This window comes from Lathyrus oleraceus, chromosome 7 (genome assembly GCF_024323335.1).
Source record: "Lathyrus oleraceus cultivar Zhongwan6 chromosome 7, CAAS_Psat_ZW6_1.0, whole genome shotgun sequence".
NCBI lineage: Eukaryota > Viridiplantae > Streptophyta > Magnoliopsida > Fabales > Fabaceae > Lathyrus > Lathyrus oleraceus.
The window spans coordinates 199,052,677-199,066,103 of NC_066585.1; the positions used below are offsets into that span (position 1 = coordinate 199,052,677).

A 13,427-nucleotide genomic window follows, 5' to 3' on the forward strand; every position below is an offset into this window, starting at 1 on the left:
ATCGAGCAATTTCGGTTTTACTCGGTAAAGGAGAATATAATCATAGACTTGTTTGACATCAACTTATCCAAGAGTTGATGACGCATAAAGAATCATACACACAGTTGTACGGAAAGAAAGAAAAATTCGATGAAGTTTATGAGTCTCTTGTTCCTTGCCTTAGCGGTCCGGCACCGGAGGCAAAATGAATGTGCTTCTCTGACATGGGTCACCTAATAGCATATGCGTATTATAGAGTGTGTGTTGATCTGACATGATACGGTTTTTCAGAAACCTTTTTCCCACTGTGCACCATCCTACCTCAAAATCCAAATGATCGTATTATGTGTATTGGATGGTTTTCAAAATCAAGTCATATTTTTCAAGTTTACTTGAAATCGGGACGCCCTATAACACTTACATCACCGAAGTGGACGTTAATTCAACAACAAAAATTGAGACTTGATCGGATCATTATATGGAAAGGATGCAAGATTTCGAGAAATTGAGCAACATTAAAAGAGAATCAAATGCACAAAAGTCTAAGGGGGCACCACCCATAGATTTAGCCGACGACATATGTTTCAATTTGTTTTAATTTATTGTTTAGCCAGACAAATAAGTGTATGTAATTGTGTGTGTGTGTGTGTGTGTGTATTGTATTTTGCATGCCATTTACGGAGTGATCCATATTAATCTATGACTTCTATAAATTAAGATGCCCTTATATTGTATTTTACATAAACTGAAAATGTCTCAAATGTCACAAATAAACATTGACTGATATGTCGCAAATGTCTCGTTCTCCAGCTCTACACCTAGTCGAACGTCCAAGCTCAATGACTTCACCTCACTCGAAGATATTAAATACGAAACACATTATCTCCTACCTTACAAAGACGATCGAAAGATTGTGAAGTTCAAGTACCGTCCATCGTCGATTGACAACGGATGGAAGATTGAGTTCATCAAAGTTAAGCTCAAGACGCAAGCGGATATAAGGGCTATGTGGAATACATATTTCCGTGTCGAAACAGAAAATCCGCCCGAGTTGGAAGCGACGATTTTAAGATCGGTCGAAGATATTACGAAGATGTTAAAGGGTCCACCTGGATATTGAAGTAATATTGCATTTTATGTTGAAATGATCTATGTAATCCTAATTTTATTTTATGAATCTTGATTTTATTTTGAAAAATTACATGTTTTTGGTTATGTTACTGATATGTCAATATTTCAGAAATGTATCTCCGAAATAAAAAAATAAATAATAAAGGGTGTTACTGTTATGTCAACATTCCGGAGATGTGTCTCCGGAATAAAAAAACAAATAATAGAGCGTCACTCAAAATGATTTATATTTAGTGTGTGCTAAAGTGCATCAGAAAATATTTCTCCAAAAATTTGAAGCATTTTTAGATTTTCAAATAATGTCTAAGAAACATAAAAAGCCTTTCTTTTATTTAAACTACATAAACTCTAAAACTTTTATTATAAAAAACAATGTGGAACTTCAAGCCCGTTAAAACTAATATATTATGCATTGCAATGCTATCCTACCCACACCCATGCTTGCATGAGTAGCTGCAAACTACAGGGATACTTGACATTCTTCTAAACAATCAAGAAAATGGAAACAATGAAAACAGAGGAGTTCCACCATTCTTACACCCATTATGTTTGTTGCAGCTTTCACTGTCCCTATTGGAAACAATCAAGAAAGTGGAGTTCCACTCTTCTTACATGACTACACATTTAATATATTCAACAGATGCAATACCTCTTATCACTTCTTCAACTTCAGTACTTCTCTTCATTTGCTAGTATTCCAGTTATTGTTCTTGTTCCTTCACAGTTGAGACTCTTCATTGAGATTTCCAAGTCAACAGTATTATCAAATTATCCAATTGAAACTTACTAATTGCTATTCATTCATCAAATCATATATGTATATGATAGTACTTTTAATAGGTAACCTCAAAACTTGTTGCCTTTTCTTTTTCTTTTTCTGTTTAAGCTTTTCTCAAATCTTAAAGCAAGTTTTGTTTGTTTGGCTTGTTGGAGCTGGTTATTTGTGTATACTATAGACGAGCAACACTCTCAAATCCGACGACTTTTGCATTCTCTTCATCCTGTTGTACCCTTTCAAGGAAAGGCCAGGTGCAACTTCATACTGTTGATGGCCATATCTAAACTATTCAACGACGAAGATCTTTGTTTTTTTTGTTTTTCCAGCTATCTCTACTTGTTGTGTGCAAATATCTAAATTATACAGCAACTTGTTCATGTGAAGTTTGAAGTCCCACGTTGAATTATCAACAAAATAAAAATTAATGTATATAAAGATATTTCACACTACTCTTATTGAATCTTGAGTATTGGGTTGCTGGTGTGTATATAACATGGGTTAGGCCCAAATATTTTCTTTTAAAATATAATTAATTTTTAAATAAAAATAAATTTCTAAAAATAATTAATTAAATTATTAAAAACATTTAATAAAAGAAAATATTACTAAGAAAAGTTTAAGAAAAGAAAATAATTAATTTTTAAATTTTTAATTATTTTTAATGACATGGCACTACATACATTAGATTTTTCGGGTGTCACACCCACTTCACAAAAGTGGATGAGGACTAAAAATCTAAGACCAACTCCAACGGTTGGTTCTTCACCTTGGAACTCCGGCCAGACAATGAAAAGGCAACATTTTTCAATTTTATGCTAGATGAAGTTTGACAGCATGTCAAACGTTTTAAAGGCAAGCAACCGTTGGTTGATTAAAATAATAATATAATGAAAAGTTAATTAAATAAAATAATAATAAAATTCAAAATAAATGCTAATGAAAATTAAATGTTAAGATATTAATTTAAATTTTCTTTATTTTATATCAAATTTAATTTAAAACACTAAAATTATTATTTTAATTAATATAAAATTTAATATGAATAAAATATTAATATATAAAATAAAGTTGTGAGATCCAATCTGAGTTCTTCATAGTTGCACCATTAGAATGAAAAAGTAGTTGAGTTGCTTCAAGCTGACGTGGCTTAATAGGTCCCACAAAAAACCCAAAAATGGGTTCACGGTTGTTGGAGATGCTCTAAGAATATGAGGATAAAAATGCATTTAAACCATCCATTTATTAATTGATTATATGTTTTGTAATTAATTTTTAAAAAACAATTCAAGAAACTTATTAATTTAAATTTTTTTATTTTTGAAAAAATTCAAAATAAATTGTTTTCTTTTATTTTTAGAAAAAACATTTTTTCCAAAAAAAATGTATCTTTAGTTTTTAAAGAAAAAAAATTTTTTTTGAAAAATTTTTTTTTGTTAAATATATGTGTTTTTTAAAATTACCTTTTTGTTTTCAAAAAGTAAAAAACATTTATAAAAAAACATTTTTAATTTTTTTTATAAAAGAATTATTTTAAGATATTTTTTGTGGTTTTCAATAAATTAATTAATTAAAATTTTATTTTAAATAGAATGTCCAAAATATAAATTTAGATTAAAATTCTATTAATAATATATAAAAATATGATTTAGTTAAATTTTTATTAATAATTAATTGATTTTTAATAACTATATTTAAATATTAAAATAAACAGTTAATTTGGACGATGCAAGTCTATCACTCCGAATAACTAACTCATGAACGACCCTTTCTTTAGGAAAAGTATTATCGTTGTCTTCTGAACTTTCACTTATATATAATTCTTTTGTCAACACCTCTGGTCAGGGACGGAGCCAGAGATTTTAAATTGACGGGGCGATATATTAGTTTATAAATTAGTAGTGTAATATATGAAATTTATTTTTTAAAACAAAAATTATTTACATCATTTTTTTTTATCTTTTATGATATTTAATAATTTTTTTAATTTTTATTTGTGTAATTTTCTCAATTTTATTATTAACAAAATTATATTTATCTCTATATATAAATAATTAATGTAATATGAGTAATTATCTGTGATATTTAGTGAAGATATCTTAATGTTAAAATAAAAATATATAAAATAAAATTATTTTTAAAATTTTATTAAAAAGATATTTTAAAATTAAACACAACCAATTTGACTATATTTTAATTTTATAATAGACTTTCAAAATAATGGTAATTAAAGAAATAGCATTGTGGGGGCACATGCCCCCACTCTAGCCAACCTAGCTCCGTCTCTGCCTCTGGTCCTCCTCAATGATGTACGAAAAAATACACAATCATACAAGTATTTTTTTCTAAAGAATTTCATATATTATAGGTAAAATTCTGCATTTTTTCGATGAACGTCTATTTTTTGTGGGATTGAATTTTGTATTGACTTCACTATACATTTTTTAAAGGTGTGGAAAATTTTGTTATGCATATTTCATAAATTGGAATGTACAGAAATATGTATGCATGTTTTAAAAAAAATCATGTTCTCCGTATTTCACAAATTAAAATGTGAGAAAGACATGCATATGCATAATTTTGTAGATGATTGGAGGGAAATAACCTTCAGGGTGTAGGACACATAGGAGAAAATAGGGAAGAGATAAGTACATATTCTCTTCCTAACAGTTTGCATATAACATAGATCGACTAATGATATCACATTGAGATAATTTAAAGCAATAATATCATCACCATCTTTAATAATATTATACATTTTTTATTAAAATAATTGTACAAATCTTTGTTTCTAAAACCAACATCAGAATATCCACTCTTTTGAGCAAATCATGTATCCCATTATATGATAAGTTCTAATTCCATATGACTAAAAACTATCAATTTGAGATCTATCTGATTCAAAAATTTGACGATAAATGAGGTGTAAATGCACAAATTTAGATGGGTTAATTCATGAAACCTAATTGCACCATCTAGTATGGATCAGCCTTTAATGCTCTCTTTTCGTATCTACTTAATTCATGTTTGTTGCATACATATTGCCTCATTACTATTATTTCACTATCTTTGAACCCTCTTCGCCTAACATCGCTTTTTCTAATGATAAAACCTTTACATTTACCATATCTATAATAAAAGTTATAAGCTTCACTCACAATACCAAATTCCATAACAAGAATTTCATCAAAAGTAATGGAATTAATATTTAACAATCTATCACACTTCAAGAAATAAGACATTTTACGATGAAATTTTCACTTCGAACAATCAAAAACCGAGGGGATATATCCTGGAAGTGTCATGTTCTATTCCCTCAATTTTCTTAAAAATCAGGGGAATATAGTTATAAGGGAGTTCATTTCGAATCTTAGTTACTGCATCTTATGTTTTTTTTCAATTATTTACTCTTTTTTTCAGCATTTTTCAGCTTCCCTTTTTTGTTTGTTAATTTTTTATTTTATTTTTTATTAGTATTAACCTCAGTTACATGGTCCAACTGAGAGGTAATATATTTTGTATTAATATTTTTAAATCAATTTTTTCAAAAGTCCTTTTTAGTTTTTTTTATATATTCAAATCCCTCAATTTTTCTAAAAAATTGACGTGATAGATATTTTAAATGTATTCTCATAATATGGCTTTATGGTGTTTTTTTTAATTAAAACATACACGTCGACTTTTTTTTTTTAAAAATCGACGTGATTTCTCTTTTGCAGAACTAGACTTTAACTTCTCATTACCTAACAATGCTCTAACTTCATATCGACATTCTCTTCGCAAAAACCCTAATCAATTTCCATCATAACTCTCATCAAAACTCTTATAACATTTGGCATTCATCAACACTCGAACATAAAAAGTTATCATGTGTGAGGTACGTTTGTTCTTCTTTTCACATTTGTTCTTCTTCCAATAATAGGTTTATATCACTGAAATGACTTTAGTTTCTCTTGATCATTTGTTTTTCCATTTTAATCATTGAAATGTTGTTATAGTTAGTATGTTTCTACGTATTGTTTATCATTGAAATGATGTTAGTTAGTATGTTTCTTTATTTAGATAGTCATGACTGATTCGACAAGCACTTCTCATACAACATCTGATGCAACCTCTATTAATACAAAACGTAAAAGAAAAACAAGAGGTGCCACGATGTATACCAATCTGAAAAAGCCCACGAAAAGGATATTCGCTACCCGATTACAGTTGATGTTGCATCCGACAAGGCTTATGGTGAAAATACCGAGGACTTTATGGGTTACATTGTGTTACAAAATAGAAGTAAAATGAGTATTATGATAGATAGTTGGCACGATATTGACGATGATTTGAAAAACATAATATGGACCAATATTACGGTATTTTGATAGATAGTTGGCGCGGTGTTGCCAATAAATGAATATAGAAACATTCTCATGAATATCGCTTCTTCCTCAGTTTTTGGAGCTCTTAATGTGCCATAAATCTCGTAGAACTTTGTGAGATGTGTATACGGGTCCTCGTGGTCTAATCCTGCAAAAGTGTTAGGATAAAGAATTTATAGCAATATCGTTTTCATTTTCGTTTGACGGATATTCCTTTATGGTCTAGCTATGTGTGCTAGACGTCTTAGATTGTTGTGGCATTACATGCTACCAACATGGTTTCTTGTTTTGAAACAGAAGACTCTTTTAGATATTGCAACTTGGCTTGTAACTTTTTCTTTCTAATCTTATTGTTGTTCATGTGTGCAGTTCATTCAATTTTGGGATCAAACATAACTTGTTGTGTCAGATCCTTATCTTGAATAATTAATTAATAACATAACTAGCTAACATGATTAGAATGTTAGTGACAATAAAAAAAATATACACAAATATTAATAGATATAAACAAAAAATAATTAAAATGATAAAAACTATCACAATGCCTTTAAAAACTAACGTCAGACCCTGACAACGACGCTATTTTGTTACATTGCAGATAACAAGTGTGGTTTTATTGTCTTCACATGGACTAATTGTGTTTCAAAGACTGTTAGTATTATTTTAAGATTGGTTTTATCATAATATTGATTGTTTGGTGAATACTTCAAAAGTAAAACAACAAAAAATAAATTGTGATGGTTCAACAGTTATAAAACTTTGTTGGGGTTAAACTTCATTCACATGTTATTATGTAGCATCCTTGACTAGTAATATGAAATTCTAATCAATTATTAATATTACTTTCTGCTACTCAATTCGCAGCTCATGTATGGTTCAAAGATGTGGGGAGTCTTATTACCTAATAGAGGATCTCCCAGCCTATTAGATAATACATGAACATTAAGTTTCAACAGTGAATGCATATCTCAATGTCCATATTCATCAAATATCATTATTCGTGAGGATATTAAACTTAAATCTATGTCTAGACTTTAACATCGAATAGATGATAGTCTTGGATCTAGTAATGACCAATACTTTTTGAATATCAAGTCATACCATGAAAACATGTTTTAGGAAACTCATTCAAAACAAGGATTAAGAAAGAGGAATCCATCAATATTAAAACTTAAGAAGAATTACATAGAACTCTATATTCGGGATTAAAACATTAGTAACAGGATAACTACATTTAACCTAAAAAAAATAGCTACACTTACTCATCATAGATTTACAATCAAACCCTAAAAGAAGGAAGATAAAAAGAATTTGTTGGCGATTCCTCGGACATCGCTTTCGTCCTCGAACTTCCTCTCATATTGATTTGTGATGAGAACCTAGTTACACTAAGGAAGCACCTTGAATTCCACTGAATGTTACTCAATCCTCTTGAATCAAATGAATTGAATGAAGTAAATGAAGTCCTGACACTTCTATTTATAGGCTTGGGAACGGTAAGTTCGTAAAACGCATCACCCATACTCACTTAGTGCACCAACTTTGTTTAGGTGAAATAATGTCAGATATCATAGGCCTAGCCTTGCTGCCAATGCTCGCTAAGCGAAATCGCCCAAGCTAGCTTAGCCACTAAACCCTTGCTTCACCTTGAAGTAACTTAACCCTAAAGTCTTTGAACCGCCTTTACTCGCTAAGCACACCTTTGTTTCCTGTCTTACAAAGAGAAAACCCTAAAACAAAGATAAAACCCTAAAACCAAGAGAAAACAATAAATCCCCCACATTAAGATTCAGAATCTACGAGAGAACATTGAAGAAACCTTACACAAACAAAACATGAAAATCCAACAAACTCTAGATTAGAAATGGGCGAAAAATAAGACTTACCATGATATTTGTCTTCCTCTTTTCGTTTCAGTAAATACTTAAGTTATCAAGCTCATCTTCTCCGGTCGTCCCTCACTTCAAGCTTCGTACTTCGTTCTTCAACTCTTCATTCTTCCGTTCGTCGTTCTTTAGCAAACAATAAAATATGACTAAACAAATATTATTCCATCTCAACGACAACTAAGTTCTTAAATTGACTTTGACTAATGCATTTCACGGCACAAACAAACGCAAATCTGTTTAAATAATTAAGGAATCAAAATAGACGTTTTCTTAATTAAGAAATAAATATAAATCATAACTAAAAGAATTGTGACAAAAAAAAAATACTAGTATTAAACGACCATCTATAATGGTTATCCGCAATAGGCGTTGTGTTTTGTGTTACAATGTCAATTTATCCAAAACCCAACTATTTCAACTACCGTATGTCCTTTTGCCTCCCATATCCCTCATCAATTTAACTAGTTATAGGTCACGTCACTACTTACCAACTTACCAAAATGTGTTAACACCAGTTGTTACGAAGAGAATCTCTAGTCTGCACAAAGTATTCTGAAGAAAAAAAAATAGTTAGCCTTTAACTAAATTAAATAAAGTGGAAATTCACAACAACAAAAAATTAAATAAAGTGGAAAGCAACAGAATGACTTTCTTTTTTATATCTTTATTTTATCCCCTTGACCGTCAATCACGGAGAGAAGAAATAGTCCCTCATTTGCTTCAACAATGCCGCTTTTATTTTTATTATCATTATTATTTTAAGAAATTATATTTTCAATTGTAAAGAAAATTCTAGCCATAAATTATACTATATATTTTCAATTGTTGCCTAAATTAAGGAAAAGGAAAGAACTACTTTATTTGGTTAGATCGGTTGAAATTCATTCATTTATTTGTATTAAACATGCTTATAGACATTTGTGAAAAAATTATAAGCATGTTTTTTTAATTATTTTGCATGCTTATAAACATGCTTATAGACATTTGTGAAAAAATTCATTCAATTCGTGACATCGTAGAATTATTTCAACCACTAATTAGAAAAAATTATAGTTTTTTTTTAATTATTTTTTTAGATAGAGTTGTTGATCCAGGAAAATATATGATATAGTCATAGATGCCAATGCCATCCACTTCAACTACAATTCACCATCCTCGAGACTCAGCATAATGACAAGAGGATCTCTCTTGTTTTTGGTGGAAGAAATAGTGATCAGTATATAATTTATAGGTGGCCAGCTTTAATCTTGTTCTGCATCATAGGTTAGATTAGGATAGTGAGTTTTACTCTATGATTAGTGTATATTAAAAATTAAATAAAGATAATTTTTTTTTTATATATTTTGATTCCCATTTGAAAGAGTGTAACTATAAACAACAAAACAGAACAAATTGATTTATTTGAGATGTCCGTTATTCATAGAACTCAAACCTTTTATTATAAATGGAAAGAAATCTTGATATAAAGATTGCTACCGTAAATTGTTGGTTATATGAAGAGAAAAAAAACTGTTGATGATTGAACTAAGTGAACATATCATCCATCTAATGAAGGGTAATTTAGCAGTCTAAAGTGAACTATTAATTTGGATTATTCCTTGCTAATCTTTGATCACTCCATTATCTTATTCACAAAACGACACTTGCCACTCAACTTCAATACTGTATGATGCTCCCTTCATCACCCTCTTCTAAAATGGTATCTATGAATCATAATCTAAGTTGGTAAGTATAAAACAACATGGACCACCAATGATAATTTTAACACTAAATCATGATTATAATTTGTCTTTGCTCTTTTTTCTCTTTAATCCTTTAATTTCAAAGAGAAACACAAATCACTAGCTTTTTCTTTTTAATCATAAAAAAGAAGAAAAATAAAGTAAGATAGAAAAAACAAAAAAGCAAACATTGTAGCTCTTCACAATAATAATAATAATAATAATAATAATAATAATAATAATAATAATAATAATAATACATCTTCTTGATAACTATTAGCACAAAATAAACATGCTTTCATAAATCATAACATACATACACTGTGCAATTTCAGAAAATTTCATAAGTAACAAGACAAGACTTAATATAATTTTCACCAACCAAGTAAATAAAACACTAAATTAACCCATTCATAATATAATTACCCTATCTTTAAACTTTTTTTTTTGTGATTTTGAATCTAAAATACATTAAAACATTGAACAACCACATCCAAAATTCAAAAGGATTTGTTTCAATCTCAAGGCTCAAATTCTTCTTGGTCACTCTCAAACTCCTCTTGATTCTGATAACCATTCCTAGAATTCTTGTTATTCTCATAACTGTTCACATTGTTGTTGTTACCAAAGTAACCGTTTTTGTTGTACCAATTCTCAGAGTTGACAACTCCTTTAGACGAGTCTCCATTGAATAATGCTGGGTTGTATTTCTCAGAGTTAACATCGTAAAAGTATTTCCCACCTTCCATAGCTCTTGTGTCACTCATTCCTTGTCTTTCAACGTTGTTGTAATTGTTGTTACTAGCGCCATTGGTTTTGAAGTAGTATTTGTCATTAGCAGCAACATTGTTGTTGTAGTAATATTTGTTGTTCTGGTTTTCCATGGAGTTGTATCCTTCTTCTGGGAACTTTGTGTTGGTAAGTTCATTAGAAGCATACTTGTTGTTGTTGTAGTAATACTTGTCGTAATTGTTGTTATTATTGTTGTTGTTGTAAGAAGTTTGAGTGAGTTTTGTGTCACTGATTTCATTTGGATACTTGTTGTTGTTGGTATAAGAATCCTTCTGAAAGGTGGTGAAGTAATTGTTGTTTTCATCTTGTGATTGGTAAGTGTTGGGAACGACATTGTTTGAGGTGGTTGTTGTGGGAGGGTGTAGACCAGATTCATGGCCGTATAAGCCATAACTGTTATCAGTTTCTGGGATGAAAACCGGTTGTTGTTGTTGTTGTGGTTTGTTTAATGGTTGTTCATTGTTGTTGGGATTGGGAACTTGTCTGTCATTGAGATTGTTGTTGACATGAGTGACTTTGCTGAAGAATTGACTGTCTCTGGCATGGATATGGAGAGAGAATGAAAGGGTTGTTAGGAAAAGGAAAGAGAGGAGTTTTGAGATGGGAGCCATAGATGATAGTGAAAGAGAAGAAGGAATGTGATTTAGATTTTAGAGTGATGAGTGAGTAGTGTGATTGTTCAAATATCTTTATATAGAGGTGTTTTTCTCTTTCTGTTTTTTCTTTTCTTTTAATATTTTGTACTTAATTGGTGCAAATGGGAGGAGAGTTTTGTGATGATTGTGGTGTGGTCCCCTCCTCACCTATTCAAGAGAAACTTTTACCGACTAAAATGGTCCATTTATTTGCTTTTTTTAAAGATTTGTTCGGATGGATTTTTTATAGATTAGAAATTCTATATTGAATTAAAAAAAAAATAGATGAGATAGAAATCATACATTAAATGTTTTAAGATTTTATTAAATATGTGGGGTTTCCCTAGTTTATGGAGTTGTTCTTTGTTTAATGTGCTGATCTACTCTACTCTTTTTATCCTTCTTAATTTTCAATACTAGACTTATAATTTTTTTAATCTAAATAATTGATTGAAATCCCAAAATTAATAAGTGGAATATCGCATATTCGAATTCACGCAAATTAATGTGATGTTCAAACCGATTAAAAATATTTGGTTTGGTTTGAGTTAAATTTGCATGTTTTGGGAATAAAACTCAAACCGAATCAAATCGATAAACAATGTATTGATTTGTATTGGATTGGATTAATTAGATATATTAAAAATAAACATGCAAAAATATTTTTAAAAATATCTAATTTACATTAATTAATTTTCTAAAATAATATAATTTTTTTAATTTTTTGTTCTCTATATTGAATGTGACTATAATAAATAGCATTCGTTTTTATTTTATTTTTGAAGTTGAATATATTATTTTAGTTTCTATAATAATAATGACATATATTATACTAATTAGTTATAATTGGTTCCGACGGACAGAGTCGAATGTAGAATTTTGAAAATTCGTTTCCAGAATCGATTTACATCATTTTTCATTAATTTGATTCGATTTTATTCCGAATTAAATAAAAATATATGAATCAAATATTATGATTTGATTTGGAATTCAGTTTAATTTAGATTTGTCCAACCAATAAATACTCTTATTAATATCCATGTTCAACTATTAATTGAGTTGATTATACAATTATAATTTTCTATTTTTAATTATATTATTTAATTTCTAATTTATTATTAGCTTACATTTGATTTATTATAATCAAAAAACACTATAGTTTTTTTGTCAAGTAAAAAACACTATAGTTAATAACAATAATTTAATACAAATATAATTCTTTTTCTTTTATTTATTATTTTTTTAATTTATGTAAAATGCTCCGATATAACACTTATGTATTTAGTTTTCTATTATATTAGATGGTTGGTCTAAGAGCATTCTATATCATACCGAATTACAAGAGTGCTTATTTATTTATGCAAAGCTTAGTCATTAAAAATTGAAAATCTTGGACCAATAAACCTAGCGAATGAGGGTTTGGGTTTCTGTAAAATAAAGGTTTAGGCTAATACATTATAGGCAATATTAAGGGTATGATTTAATTTTTGTTGAGACTTTTCTAGAACGGCAGCCCACAGACATTATTATATAAACAAAGCTGACTTTATATATAACTCTTGGCATTACAGGGGAGACTCTGGTTGTTTGTTTATGCAGAGAGACATCATGTTGGATTGTACACGTTCCTATTAGACCAAAATGTATACTGCTTTCACTTGCAAAAGATATGAAAAAAATATATATTAAGAACTACTATTAATAATCTACTATTTTAAAAGATAATAATGATAATCACTTACATGGTTTTATTAGGTCCGATGCATATGAAATTTTAGGTTCTTCAAATTTTATTTCTGATTAGAGTGTGGCTAACACATGATTGAAAATCACATTGCAATTGCGATCTTTAGCAATGCTATTGAGATTTTATCGAATGAGAAACATCATAAACTGTTTGACTCAATAGCAATACAAAAGTTCTAGTATACAATGAATTACATAATTAATTACAAAAGAAATATATTACAGAATATTTTAAAAAAATATAGTATTTTATTATAAATATAACACTTCTCTTTATAAGTCAAATGTATCAAACATGCAACATATATAATAAGTTCTGAAATCTTGGGTGACTTTGTAAAAATATCTGTCAAATAATTATTATAGTTGATAAAATTTGTGATAATGTTTTC

At 29.0% G+C, this 13,427-nt stretch overlaps 1 protein-coding gene across 1 annotated transcript; it reads right to left on the reverse strand.

Annotated features, from left to right (window-relative positions):
• Positions 1 to 10,138: 10,138 nt before the first annotated feature.
• Positions 10,139 to 11,361, reverse strand: LOC127108064 (protein E6). The gene has a single exon (XM_051045428.1). It carries the CDS (start codon positions 11,263 to 11,265, stop codon positions 10,384 to 10,386), a length of 882 nt encoding a protein of 293 aa, XP_050901385.1. The 5' UTR covers positions 11,266 to 11,361; the 3' UTR covers positions 10,139 to 10,383.
• Between the last annotated feature and the right edge of the window lie 2,066 nt (positions 11,362 to 13,427).

Excerpts from the sequence above, each read along its gene's own strand:
- LOC127108064 (XM_051045428.1), bottom strand. The coding sequence starts at position 11,265 with ATGGCTCCCATCTCAAAACTCCTCTCTTTCCTTTTCCTAACAACCCTT.